Source organism: Rhinolophus hipposideros (genome assembly GCF_964194185.1).
Source record: "Rhinolophus hipposideros genome assembly, chromosome: 13".
In the NCBI taxonomy this organism is placed as follows: domain Eukaryota; kingdom Metazoa; phylum Chordata; class Mammalia; order Chiroptera; family Rhinolophidae; genus Rhinolophus; species Rhinolophus hipposideros.
In genome coordinates, this window is record NC_138059.1 from 23,720,023 (window position 1) to 23,744,053 (window position 24,031).

Below are 24,031 nucleotides of genomic sequence, written 5' to 3' on the forward strand. Positions count from 1 at the left end.
TTCTTTTCTTTTTGGTAAAGTAACTGAAAAAGAATGATTTCAGTCATGAGATATGCTATTAAAATCAACTTGCTGTCTGCATTAGTGAATTGGCTTTGGAAAAGAGTCCCAGTAAAACCGTTACTGCATCTCACTGTAGCTTCATCTTGGTTTCTACCAGCAGCTCCTTCTGAGGTCCTAACAATTAAGTTTTAATTCAATAACACTTTCATTTTGAAAACGCTGCCTGGCCCAAATTGGAATGGGACCTGTAGAGACGGTAACACATTTCAGTTACATGCTGAGGGAGGGCCAAAATATAGGCTTCAAGTGCCACCTGGTGGCTGACAGGCAGAATAACCAAATATAATTTAAATTCTGGAATAAACAGGCACATGCCAAATTTCTCTCCCTATTTCCTGTCAGTTATTTATTTATTCATTTAAAATAATTTATCAAGAATTAATTTTGTTAGTCACTAGGATCAAAGACAAATGGATCAAAAATATAAATAGGTTCAAAAGATAAACTCCTCCATGACAGTCCGTGGCATAGAGAAGTTCACAGTAGAAAGTGGGTAAAGATGACTACAGGTCAATTTCAGTCCTCCCTGCTATGTACTATCATAGCGATATTTATTCTATTCCAGTTAGGTTATGTTGATCATTTTTATTCTTGTAGGAATTCTTATGGTAGTTAATATTATCTGGAGATTCCTGAAAAATAAAAGAAGCTATTTTCCACATGAGTGTAATTCATATATCTATATAAATCTAGAAAACTCATATGGTGTTACCCCAAAAATAAGACCTAGCCGGACAATCAGCGCTAATGTGTCTTTTGGAGCAAAAATTAATATAAGACCCTGTCTTGTTTTAATATAAGACCGGCTCTCGTCTTAAGATACCAGGTCTTATTAATTTTTGCTCCAAAAGATGCATTAGAGCTGATTGTCCGGCTAGGTCTTATTTGGGGGGAAACAGGGTAGTAAATAATGTATTTCTAGAATTCTTCCTAGGAGTAACATAATCCATATTGCTTTTTCTAATTAGCCTATTAATAGTATAGTTTTAATTCTTGCCATGTCAGCATTATCAGTTCTATTATGCAGATGGAGAAACTGAGGCAGAAGAGTCAGTCTTACCTGATACTTCAGTATCGTAGATGAAACTAGAACTCGAATTGTATGATTGTGCCTGTTAGTTTTCATCCATCCAGTGACCTTTGTGTGGTTCTAATGGTAAATATAAGGGGTTTTTATGAAGTCGCTGAGTAACTTGAGATAGTGATTTACAAAAAGGGGTAAAACACATACGCACACACTGGATCATTTCCAACATCAGCTGCTGAGCAGCTGTCACAACTCTCTTGAGTGGGATGGAGCCTTTTATCAAGTTATGAAAAGTCCCATATCCAATTACCAGTCCCCAGCATTACCCAGGCCCTGGGTTGGCACTGTTCAACTAAATGATACACTTGTAGTGCCAAAGCAAAGTGATTGCCTAAATAATTTAGTTGGATCTTCTTTAATCCTATACAAGAGCTTATAGTAATCCTAATTAGTATTTTACTCACCTAGGGCCGTCATTGTAACAGTATTTCCGATCAAATTTCCAACACAAGGCATGCAAAGGTGCATGATTTTTAAAGAATGTATTCTTAGTCAACATAAATCAATGATGTGAGTCAAGATGTTTACAAAGTTGGTTTATTTGAAAGATATCAATAGTTCTAGTAGATGCAAACCACAGACATTTTTAAGGTGTCAAAAAAACCTAGAAGTGGTGGGGTTCTCAGAACTATCATTTTAAAGCTATGCTCTTTAGTATTTTGAATTGCTATAAATTACTTTCAACTATTTTTGGTTCTATTTCAAAATATTTCGTAACTTTTCATTTTCCATTATGAACTATTAAAATAGTACCTCTATGAGCAATTTTTGGTTTGCTTTTATATACAGTACTATGAAATTAAGAACTACCTGTTATTTTTAACATTTCTTATGTACTGTTTCCTTTTTGATAATGGGTACCAGAATGATGAATGTAACTCATTTAAGAGGTGCAGTGAAACAAAAAACTCTTGGTTTTGTGTTTTTGCGTGTCCTACGTTCAAAATTTTACATAATTAAACCCAGTCGGTTCAGACTACTTAACATATAAATTCATCAGAAAGGTAAAATTGGTTTTATCTCTGGCACATGAACCAAAAATGTGAACTTTTCTTAAATACATGCATTGCATTATTTTGTTCTCCCATGTCCACTGACTGGTTCATTTACTCATTATTTTGTCCATTCACTCACAAATTAGTATCATACAAAGCAAAACAAACAAAAAAACAACTTGTTTGCTCCCCTCCAGGAAACACATACAGTTCTAGAACTACTGTGTTGAAGAGAAGTTATGCCTGTGCTTCTTATAGAAAGAAGTGATGGGGAGGAACCTAAATCAAACAGGAATGTCAGAATGTTTTAATAACTCAAGCAGAATTTTGAAGGCCAAGTAGGAATGAGATAAGTAGAAGGGCTTCCTAGCTTGATGGTTTTAAAAGCTATTTAGGGATGGAACTTGGGTCTTTTTAGGAACTTTTTAGACTTAACTAGAGAAATAGGTTAAGTGTCAGATGAAGAGGGCCTAGGTGCTATCACTGAGGTTGAATTGTATCCTGCAAACCAGAAGAGCCTTTCAGAAGTTTCAAGGAGGGGAATAAACAACCAGGCTTAAATTTTAGTAAGGTCACTTAGGTACTAGTGTGGAAGAGATACTGAAGGAAGCATGAAGCAACTAAAGCAAGGAAATAGGAGCCTACTGCACTAACCTGGGCATAACTAAGGCAGTTAACAGAGCAGGGTGTGGACAACTTACAACTTTGCCACCACGATCAGCAGCATGAGCACTGATTGGGAGCTTGTCAGAAGTACAGAATCTTGTGCCACACCTCTTACCTTCTGAATCAGTATTTTAACAGGCTTTTCTGGTAGTCTGTATGTCTGGGAGGTACCACTCAAGAGATAAGGAATACAATAAGGGTAGTTACTAGAGGGGGAAAAAAAAATCACTATCTTAGGTATGGTCACTTTGAGGTATCCATGGAACATCCAAGGAAGCTGATCCATAGCAGTTGAGTATATGGGTATGACGGATGGGTTGAAGTCTGGTTTGGTGATGCAATGTACCATTTATTAACCTGTTAGTATTTGAAGCCATGATCCGACCCAAGTTTCCTGGGATTTGCCCAGAAAAAGTGTATCATTAGTCAGGCAGAGGGTCCAAGAGGGAGCCCTAAGAAACATCATTATTTCAAGTCTCATACAGCAAAGGTACTCCACAAGAAACAGAAGGAACTTCCAGTTGTAGGAATAAGCAATGTGAGTTGTGGGAGGAAAGTTCCAAGTGGCAGGATGGTCAACATTCTCATTTTCCAGCAGAGGTCACATAAGTATAGCCAAGAGTCCATTGGATTTGGCAATCTTGATGTCAGAGTAAAGCTATGGGTGGAGAGTATTTCCCATTAAGTTCTTTCTTGACCTTAGTATGTGGGAATGCAATTTAGTTTCTGCTTTCAAAGTTCAGATGAGTAGAGTATGTGAGAGGAGCTTGGTATCGAGCCAGTTTGCAAGTTCTCTCTTCCAAAAGGATGGTAAATTCTTTGAGGAATAAGGAAGGCACATAAAGATGAGTAAGACCCAGTCCTAACTCGCAAGAGTTTATAACAAATAAGAAATAAGACAATCGTAGTACAAGACGGGGCATGTATTATATAAAATATTATAGGGATTCAAAAGAGAAATACACCATAGCTAGACAATCAGAAGAGGCTGCTTACTTTTCCTCAGTTGTTAGCAGACATATATGCACATACTTAATACTTAAACTGTATTACTTGCTGACTTTTTCTCTCAACCAATCTGGGAGATTGTTAATAAAGTCCCATTTATTCCAAAATCCAAGGAAACTTCGAACTCATTCATGAGATATTTATTAAAATAACACATTTAGGGAAAAAAATCAATACAATGTATACATCATTACTGAAAACTGTATACCATCATACAAAAAAGGATTTTATTTTGGGAAAGCGGTTCCTAATTTATGGCAAGTTTTACTTTCAGAAATAAAACCACAAAACAACACAATCTAATTCAATCTTAAAGACTGGCATGCTGAGCAAGGAATGTTCTTATTCTTTGTAGAAGCTCCTTCTTTACACTGTCAGGTACCAGGGCTGAAATATAAAAATACAAGAGTAAGAAGATTCCAATTAATGTATGTCAATTTGAGATTTTATTCAGGATGACCAATTCATACACTTATAATTTTTTAATTTATAATTTATTTCAAAAATAACCCTCATGCTTCAATAAAAATATAAGGTATCTGAAAAAATAAAGTATATTTGCAGTTCATTATTTGAATGAGCTATGAAATACTACACATTGAGAAGACGGGAAAATTCTTTAAACTAGGAGTGAGAAGGGCCTTTTTTAAACACAGAGACTGTAATAGATTGATAAGTTTGATTTAAGTGCAAAAACAACTTAATAAGCTTGGTCAAAATCACTGAAAACAAAGGTAAAAGACAAAAACTGAGAAAACACTCCTACAGAAATGGGCTAATCTCTCTACCGGTACAGCAAGATTTCTTCAAATTGATACAAAAAAGATAAGCAGGCTAATAGAAAAATGAGCAAAGGAGATGAAGAAAAGGAGAAACAGTTCTTGAACATTAACTTAAGAAACATAGATCTTGAACATTAAGTTCTTGAACATTAACTTCACAATAGAAAAGAAAACTGAAACCACATTCAGATAGCACATTTTACCAATTAGACTGACTAAAATCCAAAGGTCAATAATATAATGTGCTGATAAGACTAAGGGAAAAACCGACACTCTCATATTAGCTGGTGGGAGTAAAAATTGGTACAAGATTTTTGGGAAGGTAATTTAGCAATATTTTACAGAAATGCACATACTCTGACTCAGCAAATATGCAAAAACTGCAACAGTGGTTATATTTCCTATATTTTTACTTTTTGAATTTGAATGTGACTGTATAGTCTCTTCAGAGTATTAAACTAAAAATGAACAAAAAGCCCCACTCTTTGAAATTTTAATGAATATTAAGTGTTAATAAATAAATCTGCATGACTGTTTTTCCTTTTCTGGCTATTAATAAATAAGGGCAATAGGAATTAACTAAAACTTCTGTTTTGTGCTTGTGTCCAGAGGAAATTGAAAGCTTCAGATATAGCTCAGTAGTTCTATAAAGAATTCCACAAATAAGCACATAGGTCAAATGGGGCGAATATTCCTCTTTATAAATTTAGTTCAAGCCTGCCTAGAAATAAAGATTATATAATTAATTCATATCTACTGGGAATGTGATCAATATGTAGGTTAAATACTTTTAATCAAAACCGTGGTGATGGAGAACAGATCAGTTGCCTCAGGGATAAGGTGTGAATACAAAGGGATAGCTTGAGGGAGTTTTACTGGGGTGGTAAATTTACACATGTGTATAAATTCAGAGCTGCACACTTTAAAAGGTCAATTTGAAAAATAAAATACTTCTCTTTAACAACAAAGATGACTAAGAGCATAAAAGAAAAGATTTACTTTCACTTCTCTTTATTTGCTCATTCTCTAGCAAGGGACCTACAAGGGACTGAAATGTGTCAGATACCAGTGTTGAAGAAGCAAAGGACAATTTCTATCCTATATACCCAGCTCCTAAATCATGTTAGAGATTAAGCCTGAAGTACAGAAGGAAAATAGAAATTAAGGAAAACTATTTTAAACTATAAATCCATGCGGGGAACAATAAATACTGTTTTTGTTTTGTTTTTCTTTCCCTGAGACACGCTTGAAGAAAAATCAGGTTTGTTTTTCGTTTTTCTTTTTTTACCTGTAAAAAAGCCTAAAGAGGTGGTTGGAAAGGACCATGGGATTCTCTACCTCCTTCCCAGCAGGCAGTTCAGGGGAACTAGTATTCTCTAATAATAATTTTACCATTTTACACTCAAATTCTTTTTAGTATCTCTGTGTGAGAAAACAACTAATGAGTCATCTAATTTACCTACTTCCACTTAAACAAAACTTTCTCAAAATAAATAAAAATGTTATTTTCTGAGATACAATATAATGTAGTTCCTGACAGTATTTATTACGTAACATCGAAGTTAATGTATTTCCTTTCTTTCCTTTGCCTTCTGTAAACAAGGCATTAAAGAGGGAAACGAAGAAGGCAATTGTAGTGTGAATCTGAAATATGGATTACCCTGAACATGAAGTTATAGAGCCACCAAATTCTTAGTCATTCAAGACTATGGAGCTTTGTTTATTTTTAACAAGGAAAAAGATAGCAGAGCAATGACTCAGGGACTAGAGTAAAACTTTGAATTATTAAATAGCTAAGTGGAGTTAGTCCATATCTGATGATTTCTAAATCTTACCTTCAGGTAGTATTTGCCTTTACAAAATCCCATAAAAATTATCTATCTTAACAAATATAACAACTTACATTTGCATACTGTTTTAGAGTGCAAAAACATTTTACACCTTTTATCTCATTTGTTAATCAAAACCATGCTACAGAGGAAACTCTTCCCAATGACGAAACACAAGTACCCAAATCATTTTGGAAAGGGTGTTCTTCGTCACAAAAATAAAGAAAAGCTTAAACAGCAAGAGAGAGAAAAAAATCAGGTCTTTAGCATAAGTTTCCTTTCACACAATTTATATTCCTTACCTCTGCCTTTTGGTGTGATTTCAGCCACCAAGTCATCAACAGTAACGTGTTCTAGTCCTTTTTCTTTAATTACCTCTTATGCAAAAGCAAAAAACAAATCATATCATTTAAAATCATTATCTGTAAGAAAGATTTTCATAGAGGAAGGGTTAAGATCATGTTTTTAGAGTTCAGATTGGTCTTTAACAACAACAAAAAAAAGGACACTTCTTTTTCTCTTTTTTAATGAAGATTTAGTTCAATCTTAAACATATTAAGTATGCACGCAATCAAAATCATAAGAGTCTGTTACTCTCTCAGCTAAATAACCTGTAACTTAACAAATATAACATTTAGAATGAATTTGAACTGTAAAGTCAAATCTAACACTTATACTGGCAACTTACAACTGCACAGATGTTATTTCACTATTATACCAGCTCTTGAATGTGTGGAGGGGGAAAAAAGCTATTATTTGTGTCTGACTTATAATTTCATATCCCAAAATTAAAATATAGAATAATTCCTTTATTCCATTCTCTTCTCCAGGCTAGCCCAAAAGAAATAGAAGAGGGATAGTTAACATTTACTGAACCCCTATTATGAGCTGGGTGATTTATATCATTTAACATTCACAATAATCTAATAGGCGGAACATTTTTCCCACTTCACAGGCAAGGCAACTGAGGCTTAAAGATGAAATAAGTCATCGAAACATGAGTTGAAATCCAGCTCTAGTCTTCTATCAGTGAAGGTCTGTATGACCTCAAAGTCTATGCTTTTATTAATTTGTCACATTGCCTTCTTAGGGTTAATGCTATAATTAGTCTCTATTATCATTATTATTTGTAGAACCATTATAATACAATGCCAATTCATTAAAAATAACCAGAATGCCATTACACTAAAGGCTGAGCCAGAAAGTCTTAGTGACGCATGTAATTTACCTAATGGTATCATAACCAACGTTCAGCAATTTAACAAGCTTCCATTCTACATTTAAAAAAATAAGTGTAATTTTCTAAGAGCTTTTAAAATGGGTTTTTCAAAATAACACTGTTAAAGACAGGAGATATAATTCCTACAAGTCTGCTAACCATAAAGTGCTCAATTTGTTGTTAAATAAAAACATATTAGAAATAACTCATGTTTCACTTTGAATAGGCACACTGAAAATGGTGGGATTCTGTATTTTGAGGCCAGAGAAAATCTTGCCTCACTAGTTTTAGGAGAAAAAGAAAATTTCTAAAAATTTAGGAATTAGGTCTAAATAGTATCACAGAAAGGAGGAAATCATTATTATAAGAGTTAATTTTCCATTTGTTTAAAATTATGTCCGAGCCCTCAATCAACCTTAAAATACTGACTACAATTTTTCTAGCGAGCCCCAGACCAACACAGTTCAGAGCAATGGAATTCGCCTAGCTTCTAAATGAAACTGGTTACCTTTACAGTGTGCCTTCAATTGATCCTTCCAGCCACACTCAATTAATTTAGCTCTCAGCAACTCTTTGAGGCTGTTGGAAAGAAGAATTTCCAAATTAAGCTACAACAATGCAACAGTATCTTAGATAGGAATGTTTGAAGCAAAGCTTCAACTGTTCAATTAAAAATCCCATCCTTTCCAGTCACAAAACTAATCATGGCTAATCTGGGTTCTATTACCAAATAGTTCTTTGATCTTATGCAAGTCATTTAAACTCTGGGCCTCATTTTCATTATCAGTGAAATAAACTGAAGTGGCCAGGCCAATACTTCTCAAGAAACTACTCTGGCCTCCTTATACACTTCCCCCCTTATACACTTCTTGCCTACTTCCCCCCACCGATAGAATATTGTGGGTCTCACGCAACTTCTGGAGGGTATTAGCTGAGCTTGGAGCAGCTGCACCCCTGAAATCGTTGACTACAAATTCTTATTCTTTAGCTCTCTTCCTTCCCCATTCTCTCTCTCTCTAACTTCAAAGACTTCCCCCTCCCTTTTGCCATTAACTTTCTAAATTACACAGTAACTATGGTATTTTATTGAATCTAACACTGCTTTTTCCCCCACATTTTAACAATTCAGTAATTGGCACACCTATAATTTAATCAGCAGTGTTTTCTTGTTTCTTGCTGGTTAATTAAAAAAAAGGTGTATATTGCAACTAATGGCATCACGGATGCAATAAAGTATTTTCTTATCAGTATTCTCTTATCTGTTTGCCATACCCACTCTTACAAATCCTCAGTCTACCACATAAATCATCTAAGTTTAAACATGTCACAGCCCAAACCAAACTGCTTCTCTTTCAATACTTGTATACCTTCAGTATGTGACATTTCCATCTCAGCATTTAATTAGGTCTTTCAATCTTAACAGGGCCCAAACCCAACTCTTGCTTCTCTCTCACCTCAACCTGTTCTTTTCACAATGGCAACTCCATTCTTCTGGTTCCTTAGGCTAGAAACCTTGGCAGCCTCCTTCACTCAGCAACTTTATCAAAACTACACATCCAATTCATGAGTAAATCAATCCTTTGGGTTCCAGTTTTTAAAAATATACCTACAATCCAAACGTTTTTCATCATCTCTGCCATTATGACCCTAGTTCAAGCCACCACCGTGTCTTGAATGGATTATTTCCAAGCCTCCAAACTTGTGCCCCTGCTTCTTCCTTTGTACACTTCCATTCTCCCACTGCTCAAAACCCTCCAGTGGCTCCCTAATTTACCCAGAATAAATTCCACCTTTCAGTGGCTTCCCAGTTTATATAGAATAAGATTCCAAGTCTTTCCTACAGCGTAAACGACCCTCCATGATCTGCCCCCACCCCAGTTATATCCTGACTTTATCTCTTCTTTCCCTTTCCCAATTTGTTTCATTAGTTTCCACGTGCACCTCAAAATGCCAGGCAAGCTCCTGTCTGAGGACCTTGGCTCTTGGAGTACCCCTAACTCTTTCATGTCTTTCTGATCTCCTATCAATGAATTCTGTTTTTTCTATCCAAAATAACATACCCCTTTATTCCCTGCTTTGTATTTCCTCTAGAACTCATAACTATCTGACATATTACACATGTATTGTCTGTTTCCTCTCATTAGAATGCAAGCTCCATGAAAGAACAGATTTCATTTTGTTCAATACTGTAACTTCAGCACCTTAACAGGACATGGCATGTGGTAGAAACTCAGAAACTAAGTTGCATGAATGAAAACACAAACAAAATAAAAATACCATATACTGCTGGGTATAATGTACACCTTTTAGCCCAAATTTGTGAGGTAAAAATAAGGATGCGCATTATACACGGGTAGTACTAATTCCCTATTTATAGAAATGTTTTTAATTCTTTTATTTATGCTTATAAGTGTAACTTTGGAAATCAATAACGATATCCATATGCAAAATAAAACCCTGGAATACAATAATCGGTTTTGTTGAACTTACAAGGATCTTGGCAACGACGAAGAGTTCTTGGTCTTCTATGATGCATAAATATCATAAATTTGTTACCAGTATATCAAATTTCTTGTACCTTCTATCTGTTCTGTGTTTTGTAGTTATGTTACATAAAATTTCCTGTACCATAATATGTTAAAAAATAAATGCTAAAGTTCCTTTATAATACAAAAAACAAGTACCTAAATGTAAACAAAATTTGAATTAAAAAATTAAAACGAAATTTTTTTTCCCCTGAAAGTTTGGGCCAAAAACGTGGGTGTGCATTATACACGGAAGCGCATTATACAGGGCAAAATATGGTAACACATAATCACCTATACTCATTACTGGCAATACTATCGTCTCAATTTCCCAAGGCATCATTCGAGATTCCACCTTCTTCCTTATTCCTTATACTGAGAGCTGCTGCTTTTACTTTAAAAAACAAAAACAACAAAAAAAGTTAAGTTCTCCTTTCCATTTTGCTGTTTCTCATTTTTAACCAAATACATAGGGTGCCAAAAAAAATGTAGACACATTTTAAGAAAGGAAAAAACTATATTAAAATTATGCTGATGGTAAACACTCTGAGCACCTTTTGTACTGAAGTCAAAACGTGACTTGTATTCATCTTTTGTTATCGGTATATGTTGAGTATTACAATTTTAATACAGTTTTTCCCTTTCTTAAAATGTGTACACATTTTTTTGGCACCCTCTATATAATCTTCTAGAAACACATTCTTCTGCATTCTATCTCTAGCTTCCAGTCTATCCTCCACACTACCAGAATAACATTTCTAAAGTGTAAATGTGATCTAGCCATTCCCTTTTAAAAAATCTTTTAATGACTCCCACCAACAAAACATCACAACAGATGTTTTTACAAACCCAACAACCATTTTCTTGACTTTTTTTTGACAGAAAGAAAAAAAAAAAAACAACTCTACCACTCTCAGTGTAAAAATCTGGGTAGGCTTCTAGTGATGGAAATGTGACCTAGGCCAGGGTGATCGTAACTGGATTATTACCTAAGTAAGATGGTAATCAAGCTAGGTCCTTTGCTGAATCTACTAGAAGGAAGGTAGTCTAAGCCAGATGGATGTACATTTTGAACTAATCTCTGCTACCTTGAGGGTAGAGCCTGCTTAAGAATGAAGCTAACAGATGAAAAGAGTTGAGAAAGGAAAAGAAAGACATTCTTGGCAATAATTTTTGAGTGCCTGGACCCAGTGGTGCCTAAAGCAATTTCAAGCTCTCAACTTTTTAGTGAGATGAGCTTATATATTTCCATTGATTAAGCCAGTATCTAGTTCAGTTTCTATCATTTTTCAATTGAAAAAATTCTGACTCATACAAAATCCACTCTTCCTGTCCACTGTTCAAGCCACACAACATTCACCCTTTACCCTCCAGCTTTAAATTTTCAGTTCTCCAGAACATTATCATGTTGTAACAAGCTCTGTGATTTTACACATTCTGTTCCATATGCCTAGATTGTATTTTTCACTTTATTGACTTGCTAATCCTTCTCCCTCAGCTGAAGTACCTTTTACCTTTATGAGGTCTTAACTGATCACCTTAACCCCCAGGTGGAGTTGAAAGATCCTGCCTGTTCCTTATATATATTTCTCTCATACAATTTATCATCCTGCTTCTGGAAGTCTTTCTTGATTCCTTAGCCTCTCCTTTGTACCTCCAACCCTGGTGATTTTGCAAATATTTACTTGGCTGATTACGTGCTAGGCATGATACTGGGTATACAATGGTATTTTCACTGTCAAGGAACTTATCAGAGAATATAAACTAGCAAAGTAGGTGGTCACAATACAATGTGATTAAATGCTATGCTAGACAAAGGTATTTGGGACTTCACAGATACCTAGTAGAGACATTTAAATTAAGACTTGAAAGATGAGCTAGAATTAACTAATGATTAGGGTACGAAAGAGGAATGTTTCAGAGAGTAGGAAGAGTGCATGCTACTCTGAGGTTGAGAGAGCTTGGTAACTAAAACTGGTTCTCTTATGTTTGTCACCATGTTAAAACATGGGTAACATTGTCTCCAATTGTAGTTATTTGAATGTTTTTCCCTCTATTATACATTCTTTGAGAGAGAGTCATTTCTTGTTCATCTTTCTACATCACCCACTTTCCTGTAAGTCTTGCAATACTGAACAGACCTAACTATTTTTTACAGATGTTAGGTATTGAAGCTTCTGATAATCTCTATTTTCTGTAACTCTTTCCATTGACGTCAGTTTTGTTCCTTGATATTTAAATTCTTGTATGTAACGTAACTGTAATTTAAGGTGTTAAATGTAATTTACTAACACAGTCTATTACTTACCGTTCTCTTTCTCCAGTTTCTATCAACTTTTGGTTAATCGCTGCTCTCATCTGCGCATCTTTGTTCATCTTGCTAACCTGAACATCAACATGTATTTTCAGATAGAGAACACTTACACAGCATTTTTCCCCCTAAATCTTCTAGGCAAGCCTCCCAACACGTTTAAAATTCTATCAACTAAAGAGGTAATAAATTTCAACAATGTGTTAACACTGTCATTACTCTTAATATTTCCTGCATCCCAAGAAGTCCTACTGATTAACTCACTTTACAATTTTCTTTCCCCGTATACCCTTTATTAATGAGTCTTTGGATAATAATAATCATTGTAACATTTATTAAACACTACGTGCCCGGTACTGGCTAACACATTGTTTTTTTTTTAATCTCACCTAACCCCCCAAACTTATTCTTTTATGTATTATTAACATAATATGTATTTTACAGATGAGGAAACTGAGGCACTGAGACAGAAAGTGCTGAAAGCAGAATTTGAACTCAGGTTCTTTGACCCCAGATGCCCCCAAACACTTGAACAGCACATTGTAACTGGCTGCTAATCATTTCTGTACCGTAACTGCAATCAAAATTTGGGGGAAGTCAGATAGTCTAAATATCAATAAAAGATGAAGCACTGTTGGTGAAAAAATGAAATTTCCAGCTAAAGCTCTAAGTGCTTTACTTTTCACTAGAATGTATCCAGGACTACAACTACCAAATTAGCTGCAAGTATGTCTGTGTTTCCTTTTTTACCAAAGTTTGCTGGTGGGTTAAGGGGAAAACAAATCCCAAACTAATTCCTGAGAAAATTCTCAATGTTCAGTTAAGACAACCGAAACAAAAATGGTGTAGAAAGGAGTTAGGTTGTAAAAGTTGGAAGACGCTAACTATTACTTCCCCTGATCTGTCACTCACTTGAGACTAGTTTTGTTGTCTCCCATCGTGCCTTTATGGAAAATGAGACTGGCAATGGGTTTCCAGAGTTGATTTTTTTTTTTTCTTTTGGAGTGGAACAGGAAAAAGGAGGGGTTGAGAAAGGACTAGGAATGCTTGCTTTTGTGGTTGGAAGCTAACATGTTCAAAATAATTCTGACGTCTAGTCGGTTCCGTTCCCAGACTCCTGAACTTGATCTCTCGCCTTGGCCCCTAAAATACGGATAGTGACCTTGGACAAGTCAATTCTTCAAGGCCTCAGTTTTCTCACTGGTAAAACAAGGGCGCTAGGGGATCCCTCCCAGTTCAAACAGTCTTTGGGAAAACCGAATAGGGCGGAGACAGCGGGAGAGGCGGGAGGGGAGGAGCCAGAAAACAAAGCGAGCACTGGCTTCAGGCCAACTCCGCCAGCACGCCCTGTCGGAGAGCCCTACAGGCCCGCGAGCGCGGGTCGGGGAAGCTAACGAAAGACAGCACATCGAAAGGAGCCTGGGCTGGGCCCGGGTCCCGGCCCTGAGGACCACGGGCATAGCTCACCACCATCACCGCGGGCGAGGGCCGTCCCTTCCCAGCGACGAAATGACCCTTGCGCTGACGACCGTTACCTACCACACTCTTCGGCTGCCCAGACTTAGACCCTCAGTAGCTCGGGCACCTAAGCACACAGAAAGCTAGAACACGCATTTCCGGGGCGGGGTCTCGCCACCCTGCCTATAATGTGAGAATTTAACCAGCGCGGGCCGCCTCCTGGTCGCTCAGCCCTCTGGGTAAGAGAGTCCAGATCCTCCTGTCGCGCGCGCAGTGCGTTCCGGGAAAACTACATAGCCCAGCGTGCAACAGTAAATATTTGCATGGGCACTACATTTCCCAGAAGGCATTTTGCACCGCCGTGTTTTCTGGGATGGGACCCATGCCGCCTCCCAGACCGGGCAACGAGTGAAGCGCGGACCTTTCAACAAGAGCTTTATTAATTCTCACGCGAGGACCCTGGAAGGTGATGGAGGTGGCGGCTAATTGCTCCCTGCGGGTGAAGAGACCTCTGTTGGATCCGCGATTTGAGGGTTACAAACTCTCCCTCGAGCCGCTGCCCTGTTACCAGCTGGAGCTTGACGCAGGTGGGAAGCGGCGGTGCCCCCTCGCACTCTGTTTCTTTTCCCTTTCGGATGCCATTGGCCCGACCCTTCCCGCATTTTCTTCCCGTCCGAATCGGGCAAGCGAGGCGACCGAGGACCTCCTGACGATCCGTCGGGCTGGGGTGGACGCGGGGAGCGGGGTCCCTGGAGGAGGACGCCCATCCCGGCACGCCGTGGGAGCCACCTTCTTGCGGCTCCTACGTAGCGCGACTTCGGGCTGGCCCTGGGCTCGACAGCCCGGCTCCCAGGTCCGGCAGGCGGGTGCTGTCTGCGCCCAGGCCGCCCGTCCTCCCCTGGCCTGGCCCCTGCGGTGGAGAAAGCTCGGAACGTGCTGACCCCCTGCAGCGCCCTCTGCAAACGTGTGCGTGCGGAAGCCGCACCTCTTTGGAGGACCCCTGCGCCCCCTGCATTCCCCCCACGCAGCTCGGGCCGAGGCCCGTTTTTTTAAAACAGAAACTCCATTGCATTTCGGAACATTTTCAGTTACCTGGGTGCTGTTAGATTAAGGACTGTATTGTAGAGAACATCTCTGGAAGATTTTGTATAGAAATACCTATACTTCTACTTGTTTTGTTTATTTGTAGCTGGCCAGAATAGTCATCCTTCTTTTCACCAGATAAAGAATGGCATTTTCATTAATGATAAACAGTCCAGAGATTTGCATGTTTAATACACACCCCCCTGTTGATTCTGATGCCTTTTGTCAGTGGATCACACTGTCATGATTTGCCAACTTCTTCATTCGCCAAGGGGAGCTGTTTCTTAAAAAACTGTCATGTAGTCTTCTGTCCTTTCATAAATAAAAGGACATGTTAACACCAAAAAGCAGGAAGCAAAATCTCTCTATAAACAGCTTTCTAAATTGAATACATTAACTTCATTAAAAACTCACTAAGTTGTCCGTTTTCACCAGTGTTGGGCTTAGATTCTGTGTTTGGGACATGATGAGGTGCTATTTAGGGTTTTACTAAGTATAAGAGGGAGACTGATTTGAGGATTAAATGGTTTACTCTTGGGATCTGGAGGTTGAATTTAGAAAATAGGAATGGAGACAGAGAGATCAGCTTGGAGGTTTTTGCAATAGTCCAGGTGAGTGACTTGCGTTGAGATTTACTTGAGGATGATGATGAAGAGGTTAATTCTTGTACAAACAAATCATTTCTAGAGATAATGAGATTGAGGAGCTCCTCCTGACAACTTGACTTCTTTCATACCCAAGGAGTTGACATAATTTCGCAAACCCTTAGTAGGCACCTCTGGTGCGTGAAGCTCTGTGTGTTTAGGATGTGAGGGTGAAGATGTCTGTGGTCTCAGAGCTTGGAGCAGTGAGGTTTATTCTGTTATCTTAAATAATGTTACTAAGTTATTCTAAAATTCCCTCTGCTACGTAAACGGTAAATGTCACTTTGTCTTTTTCTGTTGCAAAGAATTAAGTAAAAAACCCTTTTTTTATATATTGCAATTGCCCTTTGACCCAGCAATTCCATTTTGGGGCATTTATCTTACAGATATTTTTTTCCCCCCTGGAATCTTTATTCAGTAAATGTCTGTTTATATTTCCCCTCTATATTTCACCTAGCTAACTCATATTTTGTGCTTTCATTTTGGTTTACAGTTCCTTCGGGATTCCTTCTTTGACTATCTAGTTAAAATCTGTACTAAAGAATCTGTACATATCGGAGTCTGTATTATTCTTTCACATAGACTATGTCACACTTTGTAGTATTCGGTGTCTGTTTCTCTGGTAAGGCTGTTAGTTCTGTACTGATGGATCCGTCTTTTTCAGTCCTTTATCTCTAGGACTGGAGCATGCCTGATGAATAATAAATTATTTTATATCACACACATTAAACAGTTTTATTGAAATATAATTGACAGTAAACTACATATTTAAGTGTATAGTTTGACACATTTTGATATATGTATGTACTCATGAAATCATCACCACAATCAAGATATTAAGCTTAGCTACCATCCCCCAAAGTTCCTTGTGCCCTTCTGATACCAGTCCTCTGTTCCTTCCCATATCCCCTTCAATCCCTAACCAACTATTGATGTACTTTCTATCACTATATATTAGTTTGCATTTTTTAGAGTTTTGCATTATGGAATTATACAGTAGGTACTCTTTTTTTTTTGTCCAGCTTTTTACTCAGCATAATTACTTTGAGTTCTTCCTTGTTGTGCTGGAGGGGATGATGAAGTCTCTGACTATAATTGTGAATTTTTCTGTTTTTCCCAACAGTTCTATCAGTTTTTGCTTCATATATTTTTGAAACTTTGTCATGTTGCATAAACATTGATTATTGTGTCCTCTTGATAAATTGACCCCTTTATCATTATGAAATAACCTTCATCCTTCGTGATAGTCTTTGCTCTGAAATCTACCATCTGATATTAAAATAGTCACTCCAGATTTCTTTTGATTAATGTTACCATTATGTGTGTGAGTGTGTGTGTGTGTGTGTGTGTGTGTGTGTATTGTTCCATCCTTTTACTGTTAGCCTCTTAGTATCTTAGTATTTAACATACATTTTTTATTGGCAGAAATAGTTGGGTCTTGCTTTTTTATTCAATCTGACAATCTCTGTCTTTTAATTAGACCATTTACATTTAATGTGATTATTGATTTTGTTAGGTTTGGGTCTTTTATTTTGCTATTGGTATTCTGTTTGTCCCATCTAGTCTTTGGAAAAATGGAATTTTCCCACTTTACAGCCTTCTTTTGGATTAAATATTTTTTTTAGTGAATCCACTTTATCATCTTTGTTTTGTTATTTTAGTAGTTGCTTTAGGGTTTAAATATACAGCTTTAACTTATTACATGATATGTTCAAATGATACTACACTACATGTCTTAAAAGACTGAGTGCGTAAGTTTTCAACATGTTTAAGTGGAGAAGGGACCTGTAGAGAGGAGATAATTGCTAGAGGAGGGGCCTAGAAGAGAGAAGAGAGAATGGAATCATGCACCAGTGTGAGAGTTAGTCTTGCAAGGGAGAAGAGAAACAGGGAAATCAATACTTCTTATGTGCCTTCGAGCAAACACTTTATATGTTTTCAAGTTAAGCTTGTCAACAATTAATAGGACAAGTACTATTAATCTTTATTACAGGTGAGGAGACGGGGTAGGAAGGTTAGGGAACTTCACAAAGCTACTTGTCGATGACAAAGCTGACCCTAAAGCTGATGCTGTTTCTGGTGATCTGAGCTATTTCTCCAGGGGAGGGAGATAAATGCTGGTGAAGATTAAGGCTTTAGTTGGAGTAAAGGGAGAGAAGAGCTATGTAACCATTGTATTTATGTAGACATTACTATAAAATTCATGTCTCCTTTTATGGAAGAAAACATGGGGAAGAGAGGCCAGTGAATATGTTAATGTGTCAGAAGCATTATATAATGTAGCTGTGGGAGAGCAATGTTCCTACTCCTAGCCCCGCCCTGTCCCATAAATCTTGCTTCAGAACTCATAATACAAACTTGTACTCTTACTTTTTACATCTTTATGCACAAATAGCAAACTCAGTAACTAGGCGGAAAGAAGATTTAACTCATTGGGTCCGATTAGAAGATAAATGGTCTAAGACATGACCTTTGTTAGTTAATGTTTTAATGTTCTTTGCCTCTACCTCCACCCATTCAAACAAATACTGTACTTCGTTTATATAGGTATTACATTGACTCGTGTTTAGTTGGTGTCAAAAGAGTTGAATATTGGCAGTTTCATGTGGTTCAACCTAATGGTGTATTATGTACAAGAAGCAGTAATTGCAACTATTGCATGGGTCATATCTGTTTTTATTTATCAGTGTTTGCCCAATGCCAAGCACAGTGCCTGGCACCTACTAGACATTCAATAAGTAATTTGTGAATGAAAAACTATAGGTTTTTGAAGTTCCATGTACGTTTTGTAAGGAATTTGGGCCTTACGTTCTTTTTAAAAGACTAAGAAGTGTTTCTCAGGAAAGCTTTTTTTTCCCCAATGCATGATAATGTTAAATAATAAAATATTTACTACACTGGCTTCTCAGCCCTTTGTTAAAGAAGTTTTTCAACCATCTCAAAGATCCCAGCAGAGATTTAGGAGTCCCTCCTCTTTCCCCCTTCTCTTAGGAGGCTCTGTAAAAGAAAGTTCTGCCAGCCTCACATTGTCAACACTGCTTTTCTCCTTCAGTTGCTCTGCCTCTCCTTTTATACTCAAGGTGATTTACATGATAGATGCGATGATAACGTCCCCTTTCTGATGTAGAGTCAGAGGCAACCTTTTTCTATGCACTAACAGCACAATTAGGAGAAAATGTATTTGTTGTTATTTGTCATAATACTGTCTAATATTACTGCTTTGGGCCATTATGGTACCACGCACATTTCCTGCAGTATTGAGTTTCATCCACACAGTGGTGCTAGAAAACCAAGAATTGATTTTTCCCCTCCCAATCAGTGGAATATGTTTCTAACTGTTCCTTATAAAATAAACACGTTGAGTTATATAGTAACAATTTCCTCAGCCTCTATCAAATCCATCATAAATGTGTAATTATTTTACTTTGGCAATGCCTCCAAACTTCAGTCATCTTTTACTCAGATGACTGCAATAGCTTTCTAATGGATTTTCCTGGATTTACCCCTTCCGTTCCTGTATGTTGTCCATATTGTAGTTATAAGAGATCCTTTTACAAATTTGATTCTGGACTTCACCGCTTAAAAATCTTAAATGAATTCTTATTACATTGAGTTTATCAACAAATTTAAATAAATACAAGGCCTTTCTTGAGCCAACACTGCCCAGTTCTCTAGCTTCATTCATCTGTAAACCTTTCCTTGTATAGTTCTGTTACTCTGTATCTCAGGCAGTTTGGCCTTCTTTTGGGTATTGGAACACAAGATTTTCCTCCTACATTTGCCTGCTTTCCTTCTGCCGATAATAGGTGTGTGTGTGTGTTCGTGTGTGTTCTCTTTACCTTATCTTTTGTAGCTGGGTTCAAATTTTGGAAAGCTTTCATTAATCTCCCCAAGAGGATCAGCTTTATGTCCCAATGTTATTCTCACGGTACCCAGTAATTTTTCTTAACATTTATTACACTTTAATCACATATTTTACTTATGCGATTATTTGACTAATGTCCGTCTCCCCACTGGATCATAAGTGCTAAGAAGGTAGATTCTTTGTGCTTTGCTCATCATTGTATCTCTGGTGCCTGTTCAAATATTTGTTGAATAAATGAATGAATGGATATAAGTCAGCCAGCACTCAAAGCAGGCAATAGAATTAGGAGCAGTTGAGCATTCTGGAAAAAGAAGAAAATACTTCCAATTGGAATACAGTAAAGTGAGTTTTATATTAAGGTAAGGTATTGGCCCAGCTTGGTCCACTAATATATTTTCTGTTGGAGCAGAAATTAATTCTAGGTCACGGATAGCCCTGAATTATAAGGGTTTCTATCAGTATGGGAGGGAAGAAGGAGTGAGAGGCAGAGATCACATTTGGCAGATTTAAAATTATTGAAGCAGCTAAGATAGTAGATCTTAAGAGTTCTCATAAGAAAAAAATTATTTAACTATGAAGTGATGAATATGCTATTGTAATGATTTTGCAATATGTATATATATATATATACAACATGTGTATATATATATATACATATCAAATCATTATGTTGTACACTTTAAACTTATACAGTGTTATATGCAAATTATATCAATAAAGCTGGAGAAAAGTAAAATAAAATTATGGAGGCAACATATGCTCTAGTGGAAAAAGCACTGTCCTTTAAGTAGGAAAACTATTTTCTATTCTAGGTATTACCGTTTGGTTCTGTACTCTTGGGGAAGGTGTGGTATAACATTGGAGTCACCATTTGTGCTTACATTTATTTCCATAATTGTATAATGAGATAATAAAAAACATTTTCTTTACTTCTTAACGTGTGGTAAAAATGAATGAGATAATAGCAGTAAAAGCATTTTAAAAAGTGTAAAAACACTGTATGAAGTGGATTTAATATTTGCCCAGAAGACAGGAACGCTTTCATTTTAGATTTTCTCTGTTCTGTTTATTCATTATTCCAAGGAAGAGGTGCCTAAAAGAAAAGAGCGTTGTGGCCTGAGAAGCCCTGTCCCCTATGGCTACTATATACTAAGTGCTGTAAGCACAGGGACCATGTCAATTCTACTCAGTTTGTCCTCTGCACGCAGTTCCTGGTAGGTGTCCAGAAACCGTTTTGAATGAATACTAGTGAATTGTCCTGAAGGCCTTTGTGATTCACATTCTGTGCTTTTTTTGCCACGTACGCATTCTGCAGAAACGAACAACCTGAGGCAGAACTCTTGATGTTTATTTTTCTAATATTTCAGCGGTGGCAGAAGTAAAACTTCGAGATGATCAATACACACTGGAACATATGCATGCTTTTGGAATGTATAATTACCTACACTGCGATTCGTGGTATCAAGACAGTGTCTACTACATCGACAACCTTGGAAGAATGATGAATTTAAAAGTGATGCTGGTAAGGAAAAAATAGTAGCATTTTCCAGTAAACGTGATCCCTCATTTTCCCTTGGAATCCAGTGTCCAGAGTATTAATGTACACTTAACCTTTCTTTTACATAGGCTGTCATCAGTCTACGTAAGGCTCCTTTTCTGCTTATTGAATAGATAACAGCTGTTTAAAGTTCGTTCTTACTCTTGGGAATTGGCTTTGCATTCTTGATACGATCTTTCTCCTATTATCCAGGTAGAGGTATGAGTCTTTGGTTTGTTGAGATGTCATTTCACTGAATGAGGATTATAATTTTCTTCAGCAAACCTTTATTGAATGTTACTATGTGCTTAGTAACCACATACGCATATAAACTGATAGGTACAGTGGAAATAGGCATAAGATGCAGAAATAATATGGAGAAGGAAAGTGTAGTAGTGTGCTTGGCTGGGAGAAGGGTGCGATAGGGTCACAGTTGACGGCCAAACGCTTGTTTTCACCAGTTCACCGAGTGATCATCACAATTTGGGATGCTAGCTTCAATTTAAACCACAAGATTGAATGTAAATCTGGAATGTAAGTTTAATGATTGCATTTGAAATACTATAGATAAACAGTGTGGACTGTTCAGTATATTTTTCTTCTCCCATTGGAAAGTTTCAGTAGGAAATCCAATACAGTTGACCTTTGAACAATGCAGGGTATAGGGGTGCTGACCTCCTGCGCAATAGAAAATCGGTGTATAACTTTTGATTCCCCCAAAACCTAGTTGTCCCTTGGTATCCATGGGGGATTGGTTCCAGGATCCCCGACCCCACCCGTGTATACCAAAATTCATGGGTGCTCAAGTCCCCTATATAAAATTGAGCAGATTAAATCACACGGACGGGCCATTGCATCCGTAGACTCCCAACCCCGTATCAAAAACAGTACAGGTATTTATTGAAAAAAATCCACGGGGGAATGGACCCACACAGTCAAACTTCTGTTCAAGAGTAAACTGTACTGTAATTTTATTCAGGTAGCTTATTTGACATGGAATCACAGCAAAGACTAAAAATGTCTGATTCCTTTTCCTGACTTACTCTCTATGTTCTGTGGACACCTTAGTATAAGTCATTATACTTTCTTTCTTAGTGTAGTCTCTCTTCACCTGCCTATGGACTAATTTAAGATACCATACACACATACACTCTATATGCACTATATACTTGGGTAGTGTGTACACACAAGCCAAATGCTCTATATGCACGGGTGCTTTATGTTGCTTTATACACAGTCATATGTGTCCATACTTTGCCTATGCATAATTTGCATTTTACTGTGTCTTTTAAATTTAAGGGCTTTTATGTGTGTTTTTTTTAATTCTGATATTTAGTTTTTAGGAAGACAAATCCGAAGTCTGAAAATTCTCTAAGAATATTGGCTTACAAGCCTAACTCAGTCACATAGTCTGATTTATACTGTTCACTCGACATTCAAAATAGTTATTGAAGACGTACTATATGTTATGCATTGCTCTAAGCACTGGGAATGCTGCAGCATATAAAATAAAGTCTCTTCCCATTTATTAATTTACAGGAGACTATGAACCATCTCCTTCCCTCCCTTCCCAATTTGAACTTAACATTGAAATAATAGCTTCTTTTGGTACATGTGTTCATGCATGTTCATAGCAATGTATGCCTTTCCATATATACAGTGTACATTTAAATATGTTTAGTTTTCTGATAAAATTAAAAGGTTTTTAAAAAAATTTTATTGGTAAGCAATAAGGAAACCAAAATTTAGAATGGATGACTTCTGGGACTGTTTCTACAAGTTGCCTTCTTTTTTATGTTCTTAATTATTCTCATCACTGAACTCTTTCAGCACTTCATATGGATTCTTTATTTAGCAATTGGATTATAAAGTCTTTGAATTATTTAGTTGAAAAGACATAATAATAGTTTATTATTAAAGACATAAAAATAGTTTATTAGATCCTCTATGAAGAAGACGTATCAAGTGGTAAGTGATAAGTGACACTGTATGTTTGAGTGAGTATCCCCTGCCCCAAATGATGGTTTTTATAGGTCATCTCTCCTGGGCTGGCAGGTGTCCTTAGAGAGTAGTCCTCTGGTTTCTTGTCTGAGAGGTGTAAGGCCTGATACTGACTTTCTAGGATCCAAGGAAAGAAAATTAGTAGGCTCATCTTTTAATACATAGCATTCACTGAATTCCCTGTGTTCTTTCAGTAGTGTCCTTGACCCCTGTGCTGAGCTGGGCTTGACGGCCAGAGTCAGTGCAGCTTAAACTTTCAATAGAAGAAATCTCCAGTTTTTTGCTGGGGTAGGGAATTTATATTGACTTTGGAATAATTGGCCTTTTTATGATCTCTTTTTTCATTTCAGAACATGGTATTCCCTTCCATTTATTTAGATCTTCTTTTATGTCCTTAAGTAAGATTTTTAGTTTTCCCATTATCTTATATTCACTTTATTAAATTTATGCTTAAGTATTTTATAGCTTCTTAATTTGTTGTTGTAGAATATAGCTATCTCTACTTTCTAGGTGCTTATTGATAAAGACTCTGTTTCATAATTCCATAATTCTTTACCTACTCCCATTTAGGTTTTTAGAGTATACAATTATATTGTCAGCAAAAGGAAATGGTTTTATCTCTTCTTTTCCAGTGTTTATAAAAATGGAAATAATGTTCTGTGTTATTTCAGATTTATCTTATTGGTGTCACTAAACAGAACCTCCAAGAAAATGTTAGAATAATAATGGGGATTGCAGGTATCCCTGTTTAGTTCTTAATTTTAGTTGTAATGGCTTTTAAATTTACTTAAGAAAATACTGGGATTTCAGGTCAAAATGGCAAAGTAGGTAAACGCTGTGCTCACCTCCTCCCACAGCCACATCAAAATTGCAACTAAATTACAAAACAACACCCTTGAGAACTACTTTAAGACTAGCTGAACTGAGTTCCTATAACTAAGAATATAAAGAAGAAAGG

General features: G+C 36.9%; 2 protein-coding genes across 3 annotated transcripts in view; one reads left to right on the top strand and one right to left on the bottom strand.

Moving 5' to 3' along the window:
* Positions 1-1,671: 1,671 nt before the first annotated feature.
* On the bottom strand, positions 1,672-14,103 carry ENY2 (ENY2 transcription and export complex 2 subunit). The gene is made up of 5 exons (XM_081070541.1): positions 13,953-14,103; positions 12,483-12,559; positions 8,158-8,228; positions 6,733-6,807; positions 1,672-4,206 (listed from the first exon to the last, which is right to left on the bottom strand). Exons 1-5 carry the CDS (start codon positions 13,956-13,958, stop codon positions 4,130-4,132), a joined length of 306 nt encoding a protein of 101 aa, XP_080926667.1. The 5' UTR covers positions 13,959-14,103; the 3' UTR covers positions 1,672-4,129.
* A 195-nt stretch (positions 14,104-14,298) lies between these two features.
* NUDCD1 (NudC domain containing 1) overlaps positions 14,299-24,031 on the top strand; it is a 56,847-nt gene continuing 47,114 nt past the window's right edge. The window contains exons 1-2 of one of the 2 annotated variants that reach the window (XM_081069910.1): positions 14,299-14,530; positions 20,903-21,057. In XM_081069910.1, coding sequence (XP_080926036.1) covers positions 14,413-14,530; positions 20,903-21,057 — 273 coding nt within the window. In that variant the 5' untranslated portion in view covers positions 14,299-14,412. Of the gene's footprint in view, positions 14,531-20,618; positions 20,750-20,902; positions 21,058-24,031 lie in introns of those variants that run through there. The other variant, XM_081069911.1, reaches the window with a different exon arrangement.

Coding starts and splice junctions, on each gene's coding strand:
- ENY2 (XM_081070541.1), bottom strand. Junction 8,229..12,482: donor GAAACTGGAGAAAGAGAACG/GTAAGTAATAGA, acceptor TCTTTCCAACAG/CCTCAAAGAGTTGCTGAGAG. Junction 4,207..6,732: donor AATCACACCAAAAGGCAGAG/GTAAGGAATATA, acceptor TTTATATTTCAG/CCCTGGTACCTGACAGTGTA.